General features: G+C 41.0%; 1 protein-coding gene across 2 annotated transcripts in view; it reads right to left on the reverse strand.

Annotated features, from left to right (window-relative positions):
• The window catches only part of LOC129824190 (TOX high mobility group box family member 2-like), a 134,460-nt gene extending 119,734 nt beyond the window's left edge, over window positions 1-14,726 (reverse strand). The window contains exon 1 of one of the 2 annotated variants that reach the window (XM_055883650.1): window positions 14,091-14,726. In XM_055883650.1, coding sequence (XP_055739625.1) covers window positions 14,091-14,180 — 90 coding nt within the window. In that variant the 5' untranslated portion in view covers window positions 14,181-14,726. The remainder of the gene's footprint in view (window positions 1-14,090) is intronic. The other variant, XM_055883641.1, reaches the window with a different exon arrangement.
• Between the last annotated feature and the right edge of the window lie 4,985 nt (window positions 14,727-19,711).

A 19,711-nucleotide genomic window follows, 5' to 3' on the forward strand; every position in this document is an offset into this window, starting at 1 on the left:
TGTGGATGTTTGTCCAGCTCACAGACTCTTCCATACAGCCCAAGCCCAGCTTGCAGTCCTCCCCATTCATTTCCACCCTCGTATTATCTGCCTCGTTGGTTGATCACCTCAAATATGAGAAAAGGAAGGTCTAAAGGGGCAAACCTCACTCAGTTCATACACTGGTACATATGCTTCTTTGACTTTGAAATTGACTACATTGAAATCGGACTGTGCAGAATCACTGATCTATACAACACCTAGCCTCGGAAGCCCAGGCTTCCCTCACGAAATAGCTCACTTTTCCAAATGTCAAGTCAATGAGACACAATTTGGAAGATTGGCTTCATGAGACTACAAAACACCTTGGCTGCATTTACACAGGCAGTGTTGGTATTTTGACCAATCAGATTAGCTCTGGAAAATATCTGATATGAAAAGATTTGATGGGATTGGTCAAAAGACCCAAAAAGATCCGAATTAGGCTACATGTGTAAATGAAGCCCTTGCATCCCTAATGCCTACTTATTATGTGATCAGGAAAATCACATAGAACAACAGGATCACATTGGTTCATCACATAGACCATGCATCTGTCCTCCTGCAGCAAGAAGTTGAACCAATGTGATGGATGTACATCGTTATTAGCGCATCCATTTTAACAACCCCAGCTTTTGACTTCTTGGCACTCGCAACCATTAACAAACATAATCAACGCTTAATAGAACACCCAGGGGCCTACTCCACAGCAGGCGTTGGCACGGTGTTCTATCTTTTCTGCAGGTAAAATTAGAGTGCAGTGGAGTTGCCCCATGGGAGGCTTGTTCTGACTAACGCAGTCTTACTGGAACAAGCCGACAGGTCCTAATTATGCCAACAGCCTCTCAGAGGAACAGAGTACCTCTCTCTCTCTCTCTCTCTCTCTCTCTCTCTCTCTCTCTCTCTCTCTCTCTCTCTCTCTCTCTCTCTCTCTCTCTCTCTCTCTCTCTCTCTCTCTCTCTCTCTCTCTCTCTCTCTCTCTCTCTCTCTCTCTCTCTCTCTCTCTCTCTCTCTCTCTCTCTAATTGGTGCACAGGCATCCCTTTTTCTCTCCAAGTCTCCCCTCTCTCTCTCTCTCTCTCTCTCTGAACCTCTCATTCCCTCTCCCACTATCCAACACAAAGAAAGAGAGGCACTCAACAACAAATACTACATGCACAGTACTGATTGAGGAGACCTCCATAAGGATTATTCCATTAGTTGACTGTTATTTCTTGGCTTCATTCACTCTTAAATAGGAACAGTCCCTGTTCTCAGACGAGTTGGATGGAGACCTTCTATGCAATGATTACACAGCCCTACATTTTTTCATCTGTCAGTCTTACATTCAAATGGATTTGCCAAGAAAATCCATCCACCTGCCAGGTGTGGCATATCAAGAAGCTGATTCAACAGCATGATCATGACACAGGCGCACCTTGTGCTGGGGACAATAAAAGGCCACTCTAAAATGTGCAGTTTTGTCACACAACACAATGCCACAGATGTCTCAAGTTTTGAGGGAGCGTGCATGTTGGCATGTTAACTGCAGGAATGTCCACCGGAGCTATTGCCAGAGACCTGAATGTTAATTTCTCTACCATAAGCTGCCTCCAACGTCGTTTTAGAGAATTTGGCAGTACGTCCAACTGGCCTCACAACCGCAAACCACTTGTAACCTCCCTAGCCCAGGACCTCCACATCCAGCTTCTTCACCTACGGGATCTTCTGAGACCAGACAAATGGACAGCAGAAGAAACAGAGGAGTATTTCTGTCTTTAAGAAAGCCCTTTGTGGGGAAAAACTCATTCTGATTGGCTGGGCCTGGCTCCCAAGTGGGTGAGCCTATGCCCTCCCAGGCTCACCCATGGCTGCGCCTCTGCCCAGTCATGTGAAATCCATAAATTAGGGCCAAATTTATTTATTTCAATTAACTGATTTCCTCGTATGAAATGTAACTCGGTAAAATCGGTGAAAATGTTGCATGTTGCGTTTATAATTTTGTTCAGTGTATCAAACAGTCTTAAAACGATCTACATTGGTTTAGATGCAAACATCATGAAACCTATAAGACACATTCCTTTGACTGTGTGAAAATCCGTTTTTTGGACCTAACTTGCTAACCACTTCTTCCATGTGGTTTCGTCCTTCACAGATGCCATGAAATGATGACCTCTTCCTAAATATTTGGTCACATGATACATTTTGTGTATGGTTAACTAGAAACAAAGGGCAGCTCAACCAGTGTGTAGTGGTGCCTGGAGAAGTGTGTGTACTCTAATTTGAAAACATTTCCCAAACAAAGGCGCTGCGGGAAAAATAACATGACAAACAGTAACATACACTCTGAATGACCTAAAATGATGAATCCCATATTGGTCTTTCACAGTCAGGCCAACCTAAGCTGTACTGTGCAAGTAGGCTAATAGTAGGCCTTTTCTTGAAAGATGAATTAAGCTGCCAACTGAGTCTTCTTCAGGTTTTTGCTTGAAAGTCAAACTTTTTAAATAGAAAAACAACAAAATGGGATGTTCTAACTTCAAAATAATGCGTAAACCATATCAGAAGGCCACTTTTAAGGTCTGGGAAAAATCAAAGAAGTTTTGTGTAGTTACCCTTTAATTCAAGTTTGCAGGCATCTACAGTTGAAGTTGGAAGTTTACATACATTTAAGTTAGTCATTAAAACAAATTTTTCAACCACTCCACAAATTTCTTGTTAACAAACTATAGTTCTGGCAAGTCAGTTAGGACATCTACTTTGTGCATGACACAAGTAATTTTTCCAAAAATTGTTTCCAAACAGATTATTTCACTTATATCACTGTATCACAATTCCAGTGGGTCAGAAGATTACATACACTCAGTTGACTGTGCCCTTAAACAGCTTGGAAAATTATGTCATGGCTTTAGAAGCTTCTGATAGGCTAATTGGCATCATTTGAGTCAATTGGAGGTGTACCTACCTTCCAACTCAGTGCCTCTTTGCTTGATATCATGGGAAAATCAAAAGAAATCAGCCAAGACCTCAGAAAATAAATGTAGACCTCCACAAGTCTGGTTCATCCTTGCGAGCAATTTCCAAATGCCTGAAGGTACCACATTCATCTGTACAAACAGTAATACGCAAGTATAAACACCATGGGACCGCGCAGATGTCATTCCGCTCAGGAAGGAGACGCGTTCTGTCTCCTAGAGATGAACGTACTTTGGTGCGAAAAGTGCCAAATCAATGCCAGAACAACAGCAAAGGACCATGTGAAGATGCTTGAGGAAACAGGTACAAAAGTATCTATATCCACAGTAAAACGAGTCTTATATCAATATAACCTGAAAGGCCGCTCAGCAAGGAAGAAGCCAGTGCTCTAAAACCGCCAAAAAAAAGCCAGACTACGGTTTGCAACTGCACATGGGGACAAATATCGTACTTTTTGGAGAAATGTCCTCTGGTCTGATGAAACAAAAATAGAACTGTTTGGCCATAATGACCATCATTATGTTTGCAGCAGAAAGGGGGATGCTTGCAAGCCGAAGAACACCATCCCAACCGTGAAGCACGGGGGTGGCAGCATCATGTTGTGGGGGTGCTTTGCTGTAGGAGGGGCTGGTGCACTTCACAAAACAGATGGCATCATGAGGGAGGGAAATGAATGTGGATATATTTAAGCAACATCTCAAGACATCAGTCAGGAAGTTAAAGCTTGGGTCTTCCAAATGGACAATGACCCCAAGCATACTTCTAAAGTTGTGGCAAAATGGCTTAAGGACAACAAAGTCAGGCTATTGAAATGGCCATCACGAAGCCCTGACCTCAATCCTATAGAAAATGTGTGGGCAGAACTAAAAAAGCATGTGCGAGCAAGGAGGCCTACAAACCTGACTCAGTTACACCAGCTCTGTCAGGAGGAATGGGCCAGAATTCACCCAACTTATTGTGGGAAGCGTGTGTAAGGCTACCCGAAACGTTTGACCCAAGTTAAACAATTTAAAGGCAATGCTACCAAATACTAATTGAGTGTATGTAAACTTCTGACCCAAAGGGAATGTGATGAAAGAAATGAAAGCTGAAATAAATAACTCCCTCTACTATTATTCTGACATTTCACATTCTTAAAATAAAGTGGTGATCCTAACTGACCTAAAACAGGGATTTTTTACGAGGATTAAATGTCAGGAGTTGTGAAAAACTGAGTTTAAATGTATTTAGCTAAGGTACAGGTAAACGTCCGATTTCAACTGTAGCACTATTGTTAGTTTTTTGTGTGTGTTTCTGTAGCATATAACAGGGAGTTAGCAAATAAAATGGCCACTGGATTGATGCAAATAATTATGATATCATTCTGCCAGATAGACATAGGCTACATTTAACAGAAGACTGTTAGGCCTATCATTAGCATCACAACATTAGCATCATTAGCATCATAACATTTTTCCTGATCGTTATTTGTTTGAAAGCTGGATGTTTTACTTCATATTTTCAGGCATGTCTTACCTTGCTTCAATGTACCCTATAGACAAAATCCCACCTTCGAAACATGGAGGCAATTATTTTATAAAGACTTCCTCATTATGCGTTATCCTGTTCTATTGTTTTTCTTCTAACTTTCTTTCATTGTCCAGCAGCCAAAGGTCATATTAGCAACTCATGATCGTTTTTTGCATCTTAAGATCTCCCCTCTTTCTAAATTTCAAACTTTTATTTTTAAATCTCTGTCTATGAATCCGCTCACAAATGAGGAGGGCTTTTAAGAAGATTTTTTCTTGCTAATTGCATTTTGGAACATTCACGCGTAGGCCTACCGCCGTGTGCACATTGCTGCACTTAAAATGTGAAGAAATAATAGTTTATAAACATTTTAAGCTAAACATTCTGATCTGTTCCATAAACCTTATTAATTGATAAGTTGTATACCTCCACTACACTACTTTGATACGCATCGTGGGGATTAAGAAGTGAGTATACACAATGCCTACTGAAAAATATGTGTGTATACGGCGTATACCTCAGTATACCCTCCACTACACCACTTGGCTCAACTAACCCTTGGCATGACTTACCCCACTCTCCTCCACTGTATTGTATTGTACTGACGTATATTCCCAAGCTCCCGGGCTCCCGAGTGGTGCAGCAGTCTAAGGTGTCATAGCATACACCCTGGTTTGAATCCAGGCTGTATCACAATCGGCTGTGATTGGGAGTCCCATAGGGCGGCGCACAATTGGCCCAGCGTTGTCCGGGTTTGGCCAGAGTAGGCCATCATTGTAAATACGATTTTTTTCTTAACTGACTTACCTAGTTAAATAAATGTTAAATAAAATAAAATCTCTCTTCCTTGTTTTTTATGCAAACACATTTAACAAAAAATCTTAAATATCTGCTCAGAATTAAGATTCAAAGGTGCAGAACGAATGGGGTGTCAGCCATGACAAGACACCTTGAGTTTGAACATTTTTATTTTGGTTATTGAACTACAGTAGGTGAAGTGGAATTGCTTCCGGTAACGGAATTAGAGTGACGGAATAACATCATGGGTCCCTGATCTGTACTATACAGAAATGGAAAATTATGGATATGAATATCATTATCATCAAGGTGATGTATCCTGAATAGGTACACAAAGGAACAAATATGCAATTTCCTTTTTCATATTTGGATATTGTTCTACACGCTGGCTGTTGTTGTAATGAGTTGCGCCCCCAAACAAGACTATATTTGGTTGGTCTGGACCTGACCAGATCTGAAAAAAACATAGATGTCTACATTACAAGTTGGGCATCACAGTACAGCACAGTAGAGTTCAGTACAGTACAGTAAAGTAAATATGTTCAGTAGAGTACAGTACAATAAAGTACATTTGAGTAATTTATACTGTACTCTACTTTAGTGTGCTCTACTGTACTGTACTGTACTGAACTCTACTCTACTGACGTGGATGTCGATTATGGCAGCCCCCCAACCTCTCTGATTCAGAGGGTTTGGCTTAAATGTAGAAGACGCATTTCAGTTGAATGCATTCAGTTGTACAACTGACTAGGTATCCCTCTTTCCCTTTTCCCTTTACTGTTCTCTACTGTGCTCTACTATACTGTCCACACTTGTGAAACATACACGGCTATGATTTGTTCAGATTTGGTCCGATCAGTTCAGACTGACCAAATGTCAACAAATTTTCAAAGTTCATGGACGTCCGGTGTCGGTCAGTTCTCAGTGGTTGCTTATTAGTGTCAATAGGTGGTAGGTGTCATAGAAGGTGTCAGCCGGGACAGGTGACATTAACTGGGGAAAGAGAGGAGTGAGAGAGACCGGCTAAGAGAGAGAAAGGGAGAGTGAGGGGCTTTCCAGACTGTTTTCACAGTCTTGCTTTGAACACCTGATGATACAGTTATGAGCTGAACAAAACAGTATCCCAGTGGAAGAGAGGACAGTAACAGGAGACACTATGAGCTGAACATAACAGTATGTCAGTGGAAGGGAGGACAGTAGCAGGTGACACTATGAGCTATACATAACAGTATCCCAGTGGAAGGGAGGACAGTAACAGGAGACACTATGAGCTGAACATAACAGTATACCAGTGGAAGGGAGGACAGTAGCAGGAGACACTATGAGCTGAACATAACAGTATCCCAGTGGAAGGGAGGACTGTAACAGGAGACACTATGAGCTGAACATAACAGTCAGTGGAAGGGGGGACAGTAACAGGAGACACTATGAGCTGAACATAACAGTATCCCAGTGGAAGGGAGGACAGTAACAGGAGACACTATGAGCTGAACATAACAGTATGTCAGTGGAAGGGAGGACAGTAGCAGGTGACACTATGAGCTATACATAACAGTATCCCAGTGGAAGGGAGGACAGTAACAGGAGACACTATGAGCTGAACATAACAGTATACCAGTGGAAGGGAGGACAGTAGCAGGAGACACTATGAGCTGAACATAACAGTATGTCAGTGGAAGAGAGGACAGTAACAGGAGACACTATGAGCTGAACATAACAGTCAGTGGAAGAGAGGACAGTAACAGGAGACACTATGAGCTGAACATAACAGTATGTCAGTGGAAGGGAGGACAGTAACAGGAGACACTATGAGCTGAACATAACAGTATGTCAGTGGAAGAGAGGACAGTAACAGGAGACACTATGAGCTGAACATAACAGTATGTCAGTAGAAGAGAGGACAGTAACAGGAGACACTATGAGCTGAACATAACAGTCAGTGGAAGAGAGGACAGTAGCAGGAGACACTATGAGCTGAACATAACAGTATGTCAGTGGAAGAGAGGACAGTAACAGGAGACACTATGAGCTGAACATAACAGTATGCCAGTGGAAGGGAGGACAGTAACAGGAGACACTATGAGCTATACATAACAGTATGTCAGTAGAAGGGAGGACAGTAACAGGAGACACTATGAGCTGAACATAACAGTATCCCAGTGGAAGGGAGGACAGTAGCAGGAGACACTATGAGCTGAACATAACAGTATCCCAGTGGAAGGGAGGACTGTAACAGGAGACACTATGAGCTGAACATAACAGTATCCCAGTGGAAGAGAGGACAGTAACAGGAGACACTATGAGCTGAACATAACAGTATGTCAGTGGAAGAGAGGACAGTAACAGGAGACACTATGAGCTGAACATAACAGTATGCCAGTGGAAGGGAGGACAGTAACAGGAGACACTATGAGCTGAACATAACAGTATGTCAGTAGAATGGAGGACAGTAAAAGGAGACACTATGAGCTGAACATAACAGTCAATGGAAGAGAGGACAGTAACAGGAGACACTATGAGCTGAACATAACAGTATGTCAGTAGAATGGAGGACAGTAACAGGAGACACTATGAGCTGAACATAACAGTACGTCAGTGGAAGGGAGGACAGTAACAGGAGACACTATGAGCTGAACATAACAGTATCCCAGTGGAAGGGAGGACAGTAACAGGAGACACTATGAGCTGAACATAACAGTATCCCAGTGGAAGCGAGGACAGTAACAGGAGACCCAACTGTGGTTTGTGACTACTATGATTTCCCATTGTAGCCAATTCAATTGCCGTTACAGATTTTTCAGTAATTCCGTTAGCGATTTGGTAACATAATTATGAGTTCTAATCACTTAAAAAAAAATGTTGATATCAGTAAAAACACCATAACTAATTGGTAGGTCTACCTTTACTTGTTACTACTTCTTTGAACTTTCATTATCCTCCCTCTTCATGAGGGAGAGAAATTAGAAAAATAAGAGAGCTTGGGTCTATAAGGTAAAGTTCTTGCTATCTGCAGACAGATGATTGTGAGATAGTTGGTTTGAATGGTGTTTTTTGCTGTTGGTGCTGTCATTCTGTGACCAAACGTTGCATCTGCACTGTTCTTCAAGTAAATGTGTTTTTGTAAACATGTCTGTGGATATTCTTAAAAGTCGTCCTTGTGCATAGAGTTGTATGGTTTGTTTAACTTTGCAATCATTGGTTTTTGTTTGACATACATTTTCCATGTAAAAACCAGTTCACTCTGTGTGGAATTGCCCTCTATTAACAGTAACAGGCCCATAACGGCATGGGGGACTAAAGACATTCTTGCACATCAAAAACAAGCCAGTGGCTCCAGTGTGCAAAATATCTGTCCCATTGAAGATTTCAAATGGTAGGAATTCCCATTAAAATCTCTTCAGAGGACAGTGTGTGATTTCCTGCATGTTGTTCCTACTGTGCTCTCTGTGTCCACACTGTGGTATGTATGTATGGCCTTCCCCTTCACAGGCTACAAAATCAATTGTGATTGTGATGCCGTAGTCAGCAAAACCAGTAAATGGCTGAAGTCGGAGTGAGCACACACTGGCTGGGTCCCAAATGGCACCCTATTCCCTACAAAGTGCAATCCTTTTGACCAGAGCCATATGGGCCCTGGTCAAAAGTAGCACACTCTTTAGGGCATAGGGTGCCATTTGGGATGCATTCGCTGTCCATGTGCTGTGTGGCACTGATTACTTCAACCCATTCTGCTCACTCTCCCTCCACCACATAACACAGAGCTTGTCATTAGCTAATAGCTATAATACTCTGTTGCCCTAGGATATAAAATTGTACCATAGCTAGTATTATTTCAAGGATCTCCTTCAAGGACTAACATCTAATGGAATTGACAATATTGCAAATGCTTCTGATCAACAAGTTTAGGTTTCATGTATACAGCATATTATGGAATATATATACTTTGCTAAAGAAAAATATATATCATATAAGCCATCCAGTTTTAAAATAAACAGCTTACTATGGGACTTTGAAAGCCAGAAACAGCTCCACTTGAAGCATTCGACATACTGTAGTACTGAACTGAAAGACAACTGCACAGGTTTGATTTAGGTATACAAGCATACCTTATTTCCCAGAGCAAACTGAACGTGCTGGATGACAGAATAGACAGCCATACATAATGACATCTGTAGAAAAACGTCTAGAAGTGGCAGTAGAGGACAATAGAAAAATACAGTTCAATTCCATATTAAAACGTGATACTGTTTCATATTTCCAAAGCAGCACAAAGATTGCAGTAATTACAAAGTTTGAGGTTATTTCTAGGCTGTGGTAGCACCACAGAGTAAGGGAGCGTATTATCACAGACATGTCCGAGTTATTCATGGGCACGTGCGAGTCGATTGAGGAGCTTGAGCTTCTCTGCACTTGTACAGTATCTCAACTCTTTTGCAATTCCCCTTTTCATCCTCCAACAGCCCCTTTTGTGATTATTTCACAGAATTCCATTTGCCCTCAAATGTGGAAAGTTTAGCTCCGCCAAGTCAAATGGCTACCTATAGGATGTAAGAGACATTATGAAGGAAGTGACATACAATACTACGGGTCTATATTCAAACAAAATCTGAAAAAGATAGTTCACATTTTCTCTTATCAAGACATTTCAACCAATAATGGAGAGTGCCATGGTCAATTGAACTGAACAGCAAGGTTATTGATTAACCTTTTAGGGTAATTAATTACCTTTAAATACCTTTCAAAAGAGCATTCACACTAAAACGAATAATTGTATGCTGAAATAGAACCATGCCATTGTTGTTCCTATGGATGTCTTGTAAGCATACTAATTAGTTACCATAACAAGGTTTGTAACCCTTTGTGGGTTTACCTTTTTTACTATACCCCCCCCCCCCCCCCCCCCCCAACATTCAGAGATATGATTCGGCTTGAGGATGAACATTACAGGCACACTCTGCAGACAGCAAACTATCTTGCCGGGACCTCTTTTTATTCAAATCACCTCACCATTCTATGGTTTGACCAGGGATCACAATGTCTAAAAATGTCACACACTCACAGGAAGTGTGCAACAAAGAAGTAAGACGGCACCAGTGAACCTGTGTGGCTTAGTAAAGCATGGCGCTTACAACGTCAAGACAGTGGGTTAAATTCCCGCTGGGGACACCCATATAAAAACGCATACATGCACTACTGGAAGTAGCTTTGGATAAAACGTCTACTAATGGCATATATTACTGTTTAATGGAAATATGAGCATGCATGAGACTCATTTGCCTCCTTTCCATCTCTAAAAGGGTCTGTAGCAAAATTTCTGAGGAACACAGCAGGAGAGTTCGCATAAGACTATCGCCACTGAGGGATTAGATATACATTCGAGGCCTACATTAGAGAGGCTGATGCAACTCTTACAATTTGCAATATGTAACTTTTTGAGTGACCCAACCAAATTCATAATTCTCATTGAAAGCAAGTCTAAGAAGCAGGTAGATATTATCCATATTGCTCTATTTCTATGCTTCCCGTTCTTAAGTTTAGTTTTTGCGTCTTTCACTTTCGGTTTAGTACACCAGCTTCAAACTGTTGAAAATACAAGATTTTTGGTTATTGAAAAGATAGTACAATGATTCTCTAGTCTACACATTGCTTGTTTTGTTACATAAACTGAAATTAGGTGAACTATTACAATTTTTACATCCAGGAAATGATGGAGCGATTTCTGCGTATTGCACCTTTAATGGGACAACCATTTTGACAACGCTTTGAGGATAATAAACTGACCCAACGCACCTTGTTAACATAAGATCAGATGGTCCCAATGGCCTCTGTCTCATTTGCAACACCAGTGAAGGTGTTACCTGTGAGATGATTGTAATCTCACTTTGTTATTTGACAAAGTTTTAATATTTCAAATAATTACCTGAGATTCAAGGGACTAAAGACACATTTGGGAGCATTCCAATATAGCCTAGCCAACTTCATGTGTGCTTTCTTTCTGAGATACTCAGCTTCACACCACTGTGTTCGTTAGTCTAGTAGTCTACATTCAGGCAAGGCTTTATCAGTACATTCTTATAAACTCAGCAAAAAAAGAAACGCCCCTTTTTCAGGACCCTGTCTTTCAAAGATAATTCGTAAAAATCAAAATAGCTTCACAGATCTTCATTGTAAAGGGGCTTCACTGTTTCCCATGCTTGTTCAATTAACCATAAACAATTAATGAACATGCACCTGTGGAACGGTCGCTAAGACAATAACAGCTTACAGAAGGTAGGCAATTAAGGTCACAGTTATGAAAACTTAGGACACTAAAGAGGCCTTTCCACTGACTCTGAAAAACACCCCAAAAAAGATGCCCAGGGTCCCTGCTCATCTGTGTGAACGTGCCTTAGGCATGCTGCATGGAGGCATGAGGACTGCAGATGTGGCCAGGGCAATAAATTGCAATGTCTGTACTGTGAGACGCCTAAGACAGCGCTACAGGGAGACAGGACGGACAGCTGATCGTCCTTGCAGTGGCAGAGCATGTGTAACAACACCTGCACAGGATCGATACATCCGGACCTCACACCTGCGGGACAGGTACAGGATGGCAACAACAACTGCCCGAGTTACACCAGGAACGCACAATCCCTCCATCAGTGCTCAGACTGTCTGCAATAGGCTGAGAGAGGCTGGGCTAAGGGCTTGTAGGCCTGTTATAAGGCAGGTCCTCACCAGACATCACCGGCAACAACGTCACCTATGGGCACAAACCCACCGTCGCTGGACCAGACAGGACAGGCAAAAAGTGCTCTTCACTGACAAGTCACGTTTTTGTCTCACCAGAGTTGATGGTCGGATTCACATTTATCGTCGAAGGAATGAGCGTTATACCGAGGCCTGTACTCTGGAGCGGGATCGATTTGGATGGGAGGGTCAGTTATGGTCTGGGGCGGTGTGTAACAGCATCATCGGACTGAACTTGTCATTGCAGGCAATCTCAGCACTGTACGTTACAGGGAAGACAATTTTAATTGAACAACACATGTAGAGACTAAGTAATTCCACAGGTTTTCATCTGTGAACTGCCTCTCAATGTGACTGGATTGAGTTCTTAGTAGTGTGAAATTCCACAGTAACGGAATTATGCTGTGACTTTTCACTTTAAAATGTATGCCAAACAAAATCCTTTGATTTCCAAGTTTAACAAACCATACAACTATACAAAAACCCATTTACTTGAAGAACAGTGCAAATGCAAAGTTTGGTAACATAATGACGGCACCAACAGCACAAACCGCGAATCTGTCACCAAGATTTTCATCTACACTCGTCTTCAAGTAAATGTTTTTGTCAAATTTGTGTGTACATTTTTAAAAGTAGTCCTTGTGCATAGAGCTGTATGGTTTGTGAAACTTTGAAATCACCCTCAGCGTAATTCCTTTACCATGGAATTGCCCTAGTGCAATTCCCAAATGCTTATCCAAAGTTTCAACCACCTAATCTGGATTTAATGGATATGATGACTCAATCCAGATATCGGAATGATCGCGTTCACTTCCTCTTTCTCTTGTTTGCAGGAGTATTGCGGGCTACAATGGCCCATCTCAGGGTAACCTATTAGGCAAACTGACAAAGACAGCATTTATTTTAGATGCACAAATATTTGTTGTTTCCATCAGCCATAGTAGGCTTTAGGCTACCACTACGTTGTCATTGTGGATGTGATGAAAAGCTGACAGATTAGACCTTTTCCCAGCATTATCACCCACAGGACCAGACCTCAACCGATCATGATTTTCTGAAAATGGAAGCTATAGTAGGCTATAGTGAGCAGTATAGTCAAAACCAAAAAGTATATTAACAAACTGTTTAATTGTACATTTGACACAGGCTTTTTATTATTTTTGATCATGAATGACCACAAGTTGCCATAATATGCATATTCATGGAACATAGGGTGAGTCTGTGATTGTGTCTGTGAGTCTGTGAGTGTGAAATCAGAGTAGCGCAGTTTGAGAACTGAAGCAGTGGGATGTACAAATATGCTTCAAAAGATTTGGCTCTAAAACCACTTTAGTATTCATTTCACAGTGGGACATCATGTTTGTGACTCAGAATCATCAAAGATATGGGCAATATTGACTAATAGCCTATTTTAATTCAACATGCTCATTCAACTGACGGGATAGCCTCTCAGAACGAGAGCAATAGCCTACTCTACCAGCTGATTAAAAAAAGATGGTTAGACCTCTAAGAAGGTTAGAACAAGAAAAGTTTCAAACGTAGGGTAAATTCAAAGTGCATGGATATGCGCAAGAGCAAAGTATTAAGATTCCAGCAACATGGTTTATCAAATGCCGCGTAGACTGGCCAATGTAGACTAACAGCAATCAAGTAGGCTAACGTTACATGGTAGCAGTATATCGTCGCAGGTATCCAAATTGTAGCAGGTATGCAAAGTGTGTTACATTATAGCCTAAACGTAAGCAAAATAGTTATGTTATAGCCTAGAATACTTATATTATATGCCCAATATGTTGACTGAAAAAGAGATAGAGAAGAAAGTAGAAGTAGAAGAAGAAGAAGAAAAAGAACCGGGTTCAGGCTATGTGGAGGTGTGGGTTGTCAGAGAACCCCGTCTCTAAACGTGTAATTGTTGTAATAAGGAATGGAATTACATCCAGTTTCAGTTAAGCACCACATGCCATGCATGTCTATTGCACAAATGTTGCAGGCTGCTGATCAAGAAGCAGAGGCAGGTGAGAAAATGTGTAGACTTCAACCTCTAGGCAGTAACGCACTAGGAGGACTGCACTTTGTATTTACCTTGTTCGCGTGGTAAAAGTCCAACGAGCTTAGACAACTTGGATCAGAACCCACACTTGACGGGTGCGCAGGATAAAATCTCACGTCCATATCAGGTTCTGCGAGACTGACGGCATGAAATCCGTTTCAGTGTCTTTGACTCACTCTATTGTTTAGCCAAACAAAATAAGAAAGAAGTAAAGAAAGAAAAAGGGGTTGAGTTTTCTGTGCACTCTGTGCACTCTTCTCTCACATCCGTTTGCGGTCGAACTTCTGCACCAACTCGCGTCCTAGTGATGAACAGTCCTTTTTTCGCTTACTAGAGCGCGTCCACTTTGGAGAACCAAAACAGTTATCACTTAACGGTAGAACAAAAATAACAGCACATATGCAGATTAGTTATACTATTAAGTTAGGCATACTCCAGAACAAATGAAATAAAATATTCCCCCTTGGTATATTTAAAAAAGCATAAGATGAGCCCTCTGAATATGTTTGTTTTTTCCCGTTGTTCTCATACTCCATAGGCTTTGTGACGGAGGTGCATATTCATGCATTGATTCCAGGCAATGGTTCGAGGACAGAGAAGTGGTTGGACTGTTCTTCACCATATGCCATGCGACCTCTGCTGATAATAAATGGGAAAGAGGAATGGAGGGAAAGGGGGAGGGGAGGTTGGTGGCTGCCTTGGCAACCGCTCTCCTTTCTGCAACTGCGCGTTTCAGATTAGCAATGTAGTAGTGTGCAGGGCTCTGCATTATAAAGCACACACAGATTAGCCTATACAGTATATTGCGTTCCAAAGGTTCCATTTGCTTTATTTAGTGTGCCAAGCCGAAAGGCATGAGGATCCACAGTCTGCATTCAATGCATGGTTTCGTCAACATACATGTTAACTTAAACACAAACCTCTGTATAGAAATATAGAACTATGAACCTATAGAATTCCAAACAGTACACAAACATAAAGGTTTGAGTATAAACAGCAGCTATTACACATCGACCGAGGACACGAACAGCTGAAATGAAATGTTACTGCAAAAAGCTGATTGACCTCTTGGCATTGTTTTATTATGTAAAAGATAAAACAATGTTGCCTTAGAACACCCAGTGTTATTTCAGACAAAGAAAGCAGAGGAGGGTTTGCGTTATTTCCCATTTTAGCAATGATTATGAAGTTAACAATTGTTCTATGGTATGTAGAGGCTTTGTCTAAATGCATCACAACAAAAAGGCATCATGGGAAATGACTTTGGAATGTTAAAAGTGTTATAAAAGTAGGCTAATGGGAATGGCTATTGGCTATTATTATGCGTTGTGTAAGATCACCATTATTTTTTATATGTTTTGCCAATTCTGCTTGCATTTATATAGATAATATAATGGTATAGCAATTGGCACCACTTTTATCAAAACAATAACAGATAGGCGTATGTTTAATGACTAGCATTTATGAATATAAATACATTGATTATTAGGTCTCGTTACTGATTACTGCCATGAGTTGTGATAAACATTTTACATTCTCAAAGGACTGCAACATATGCAAATGAGCTCTATATTACATGGCCAATTGAGTGCAAATGTATAGGGAAAGGTTGAGAGAGCTAGCTCCCTTTGACAGCTCACTGAATTTGATGGATAGCACTCCCTTGTCCTGTGATGTGCATGCACATTTGATGTTGAAATTGCCTATCCATGGGACCATTGTCTTTCAATCATGTCAAGGCAAAGTACAGATTACACTTTGCAGTGTTGTGTTATTATCATACCACTGTAGATCCCATGCACCATGCACAAAATGGTTTATATGTTCATATAAAGTAGGTCAATATTTCAGGTGCCCATTGTCAATGTATTGTTGGTTGCAGCATTAAAAAACAATCCTTCCACACTAGTCCTTAGAATTATTATGATTTGCATCTACTGAAAGTAAAAACATGAAAAGAGTATGGATCTGAATAAACATTTTATTTGTAGTAGGCCATATGTCATAATGTTATATTGACAGGATGATTATGATTGGTTGTGGACCTGTTCCGTTCTGGACCCAATAGTGCATGCCCGTTGTTTAGTATGGACCTGACTGTGTAGATGTGCTTTACCACTGTCAGCACACACAGGGTTAAGCCCGTGGCCCAGTGCCATAACTTCATGGGAATGGAATGTGGAGTGCTGTATGTATAGAGCTCCCTTCCCAGAAGCCTTCACTGCCCACCGAATGCTAATGATCAGTATTATTGAAGCACAATTGATGGGCTAGCAACCAAACAAGAGAAACGAATTTCTGCAAAAGATTTATTGTTCTTTAATTACTGAATGCTCAATGGCAATTAATGGAACAAACAACACTAGCCACTTTAATGCTAAACAAAATAAGATGTGAATGAAAGAAAACAAGAGTAAAGATGAAAGCTGGATAACATATTTTCCCTCGCAGTACTGCTTCTGCCTATTAAAAAAAAATCTTCACTGAGACAGGTTATTATAATACTACAATTGATTCATTAAGCAGACAGTCTTATCCAGAGGGGTTAAGTGCCTTGGTCAAGGTCACATCGACAGATTTTTCACTTAGTTGCTCGGGATTCAAACCAGCAACCTTTCGGTTACTGGCCCAACGCTCTTACCGGCTACTCTACACCCCATACTATGCCGCCCCATACTATGCCCCATTATCTCACACCACTGTCTGTATAATGATTTGGACATTATATATATATATATATTTAACCTTTATTTAACTAGGCAAGTCAGTTAAGAACAAATTCTGATTTACCATGACGGCCTACCCTGGCCAAACCCTAACCCTGACGACGCTGGGCCAATTGTGCACTGTCCTATGGGACTCCCAATCACGGCCAGTTGTGATACAGCCTGAAATCGAACCAGGGTCTGTAGTGACGCCTCTAGCACTGAGATGCAGTGCCTTAGACCGCTGTGCCACCCGGGAGCCCTGAATGCAAGTATCTTGCAAACTGCTGCTTCATTGCAAACTCTTGCGTCACCATTTTGTTTTTCAGTTACACTTTACACAAACTACAACTTATAATAGATTTATAGGATATTTCTAAAGTATTAATTAGCTAGATCTGCATAAAGGATGTATAGCCTAAGTAGTGTCTACTTCAGATCTGCATTAAGGATGCATAGCCTATGTAGTGTCTACTTTAGATCTGCTTAAAGGATGCATAGCCTATGTAGTGTGTACTTTAGATCTGCAAAAAGGATTAATGGACAGTGTGAAAAGAGAGGCACATGTTGTGAGTGATATAACACTGTATGCACATTTCAGCACATTTCAGTGATGCCCTGAAAATGTTATTACACTTAATGTTCTGGATAAGCACAGCGCACGTTGGACAATTACATTTAATTGTTTGTTTTCTGTCTGTGTCTATAGCTTGCACAAGAACATCAGGACTCGTGATTTCACTTCTCACAGAGCAATTAGTTGATGGCAACATCAAGCTGCCCTTGACGTCTTTTCAAGGTACTGAACAGAACAGCACATTCCTAGAACATGTCTTCTATTTAATTTCCCACTGAGTTCTATACTGAGTATGGTTTGTCACCTAAATGGCTTTGGAGTAACACATATTTCATAAAATCCATCAAAAACCTCTGGAACTAGGAAGCTGTTCCAGGAAGCAGGATCAATTACTTAGCGAGCTAATTTGATTTAGATCCCAAATAAACTCAAAATGTCCTGCTCCTGTTCAAAATATATAAAATACTTACAGTATATACACTTTACAAACCCTTTATAAGGGGTGCCTTAAAAAGCTAGACTTAGCTATACGAAATTAGCATTAGCAGTGGAACAAAAGTGTACCAAACGCGTTTCAGCCCAGCTTGAACAACAAGGGAACAAGGTGCTCGACTAAGGAGTATTAGCAGTATTGGGCTGACTTCCGCCACAACAAAGGGCACAAAGCGAGAGGCTAATCTTCTCTGATTGCACATGCACAGATACTTTTAAACAGTATGTGTGGGTGCTGATGAGTGAAGCCTTTTGACTCAAACTCTACCTACAATATCATTATCCAAAACCTCTGGCCGCACTGATGCCCGTTTAATGCAAAGTGTTATGAGGATGTCATTGTTGGGGGTGCATGGTGCCAGGAAATATTACAACACATCTATCTCTACAAACTGTTAAATCTCTCCATTAAAAGTAAAAAAAAAATGCACTTTAGCCAACCCTAACCTAACCCTTTTTTTTATAACCTTAACCTAATTATCCTACCCTGCTACGTTAATTCTCCTAACATGCTGCGTAAGTTAATTTGATAAAAGCTGGATCCCTTCTAGCCATGACCTGAGTCCTGGGAAGAGCAGAGTAACTGACCTTTGACCCCAGTGTAGAAGGTCACGGGTTACCCTGTGTGTTCTACAGGGGCATGGGAACCAATCTGAAGTCTTCAGTGAGTCAACATTCTGGTCACATAGTATAAACAAAGGCTGAAATAACTCATAACTCTGCAGTTAGATGTCCATGGAAGGAGAGGAGGAGCATTAGTGTCTCTCCAGTCAACTTTGGATATTGTGTTTCCTACACAGGTTGATATTTGTATCAATCTGTCCCCTCCTCTGTCTGCTTTCTATCGGACCCCGTCATACACCAGTGGAGGCTAGTGAAGGGAAGACGGCACATTACAATGAGTCAATACAACGAGCCAGTCCTCCGATTTAAAGTGACACTAGCCACCACTGCCTTACCACTGCCATATACCCAGGCAGCTCTAATTTGCGCTCCATTCACAAGGTCACGCAACTGCTCCCATCCTCCTTTGCAGGAGATGTAGGTTTAGGACTTAATGCCACTGACATCTGAACCACCAAGATATTCAAACCAGTAGGGGTTTTACCCCTGATACATTGTGTAATTTTACATGAAAAGGAGAAGTAGGTTAAACATCCATGAACATTACAGAGATGATGTAATTCCTCTGATCTCATGTCTTCATTATGTCATCCTCATCCACCTTGAAAACGACCTTCAATACAGGCAAATTTAGGCAAATCTTTATTTGATAACGTAGGGATGCAATATCTACCTCTGCATGCAGGAGAGACTGAAGAAAGACAGAGGAGCTCCTTTTAAAAATGACCCAGTTTGTCAGTCCAACCACGTTTCATTTACCACTTCATTTGAAGGAAATTGAAGAGACTACGTTAATTGCTTAGCTTTTCAGCTCTCGTTGTGGAGTGTGTATTACCAGTCTGAATGTTTTCACATATTAAAATGCCAACTTGGAAAAAATAGTATGGTCGTTTTTTTTAATCTACTAAACCAGATCTCCAGAAAAGAACATAAGTCACAACGCAAATGTATGACATTAGCTTGTAAAAATGATGACAACAATCACACTTAGCCGTGGATTTGTTACAGTAATGCCAGAACCCTGAATTGGTTAAGTTAAGGATAAATTATAAGATAACACCTGAACATGTTTTCTGTATGACCCAGCCTTTTACCGTCAGTACCTTGTAAAGCACTTGGGATTTTTCACATGGGAACACAGCATCATTTCAGCAGTGGAATGATGATTCATTTTTATATAAAGAAAGCCGAACATCTATATAATCATGCCCCTTTCAAGCGCGCAATTAAGAGCACTTTTGAGGGGCCAGAATCA

The sequence above is a fragment of the Salvelinus fontinalis genome, chromosome 2 (assembly GCF_029448725.1).
Source record: "Salvelinus fontinalis isolate EN_2023a chromosome 2, ASM2944872v1, whole genome shotgun sequence".
NCBI classification, from domain to species: Eukaryota; Metazoa; Chordata; class Actinopteri; order Salmoniformes; family Salmonidae; genus Salvelinus; species Salvelinus fontinalis.